Genomic DNA, 1238 nt, shown 5'->3' on the forward strand with positions numbered 1-1238 from the left:
GGGGGGGGGGAGAAACGGGGCCAAGCGAGCGAGACCGCAAGCACAGCTGGAATACCGCTCGGGAAAACACGACGGGCGCCCCACCACTTGTATATGTGGCAGTGCGCAGCGCGGTGGGTGGACACGCCACAAATGCACAGTGGAGAGAACCGCCGTATAAAACAAAAAAAAAAAGAAAAAAGATAGTAACTTCTCATTCTCACACATTCCTTCTGTTCCATCTAACAGGGGCCACGCCGTCACTGTGGCCCGCTCTCTAAGTCTAGCCAAGCAGAAAACAAAACAAAACAACGTGATGAAAATGGTGCCTGACAGAAGCACCACGTGAGTGACTCTTCTTCTTCCCGCAGCTCCACTATCCAAGCACTCCTGCAACAACATGGGCACGCACGCATGAGCACACAGAGAAATCCACTGCTGCTGCTGATATACGCGGCGGCGCAAGGAGAGGGGGGTCGGGGCCAGAGACGGGAGCAGGAAGTGGCGGAGGAGGATGTATGCTGCCCAGGCACAACAAAACTCTGAGAACGACAGGTGGAGGTTGTGGAAACAGCTTACTTAAACCTAAAAACACATGCTGCTTGATACCTGGCCTTTTCAGCATTCTCTTCGTTAATTTTGTCTTCTTTATTATTTTTGGGGGGGCACTTGCTGTCGTTTTCTCCTCTCTCTCTCTCCCTCCCTTTCGTTTTGATTTGTTTTTGTTTTTTGTCTTTTGGTTGAAGTCCTCTCTCTGGCTGTTGCGAGTCGCACCTCTGGAAGCAAAGCCACTCACTCCACCCGGCACTCTGCGTGGAGTTACTTGTTGTCCTCTAGATTTCCCTTCGCCAGCCGCCGCGCCACCTCGAACAGTTCCTTCTTGCTCCTCGACGTGGTCAATGTGATGTGGTGCTGCTTGGCGTAAACAACAAGGTCCGCCTTCGTCAGCTCCCGGAAGGCGCGCGCGTGTGAGGAATCACGGATAATAGCGCCCACATCTGGTGTTTCAGGCGCTGGCGCATCTTGTGCAAGGCCGCCGTTGTTGTTGTTTTCGTCGTCGTCCCCGTCCTCGTCCTCGTCCTCGTCCTCAGAGCAGCTGCCGCTGCGGCGGCGCGGGCTCTGCTTGTTCGCAGATGGCGGCGGGGCCGGCGGGTACACGAGCGAACCGCGTGGCGTCGGCTCCTCGCCTTGCTGCTGCTCGCTTGCCTGCTTTGTGGGCCGCGGCGGCGTCAGCACCTCCAGATCGGCGGGCTCCTTGA

The 1238-nt window shown here is 56.2% G+C and overlaps 1 protein-coding gene across 1 annotated transcript; it reads right to left on the reverse strand.

Annotated features, from left to right (window-relative positions):
- Window positions 1-798: 798 nt before the first annotated feature.
- Window positions 799-1238, reverse strand: DQ04_11181020 (hypothetical protein; the record flags this gene model as incomplete). Its single annotated transcript, XM_009316464.1, has 1 exon — window positions 799-1238. A coding segment is annotated over one exon (440 nt), but the record flags the coding sequence as incomplete, so codon positions are not given.

Source organism: Trypanosoma grayi (assembly GCF_000691245.1).
Source record: "Trypanosoma grayi strain ANR4 Tgr_1118_V1, whole genome shotgun sequence".
NCBI lineage: Eukaryota > Euglenozoa > Kinetoplastea > Trypanosomatida > Trypanosomatidae > Trypanosoma > Trypanosoma grayi.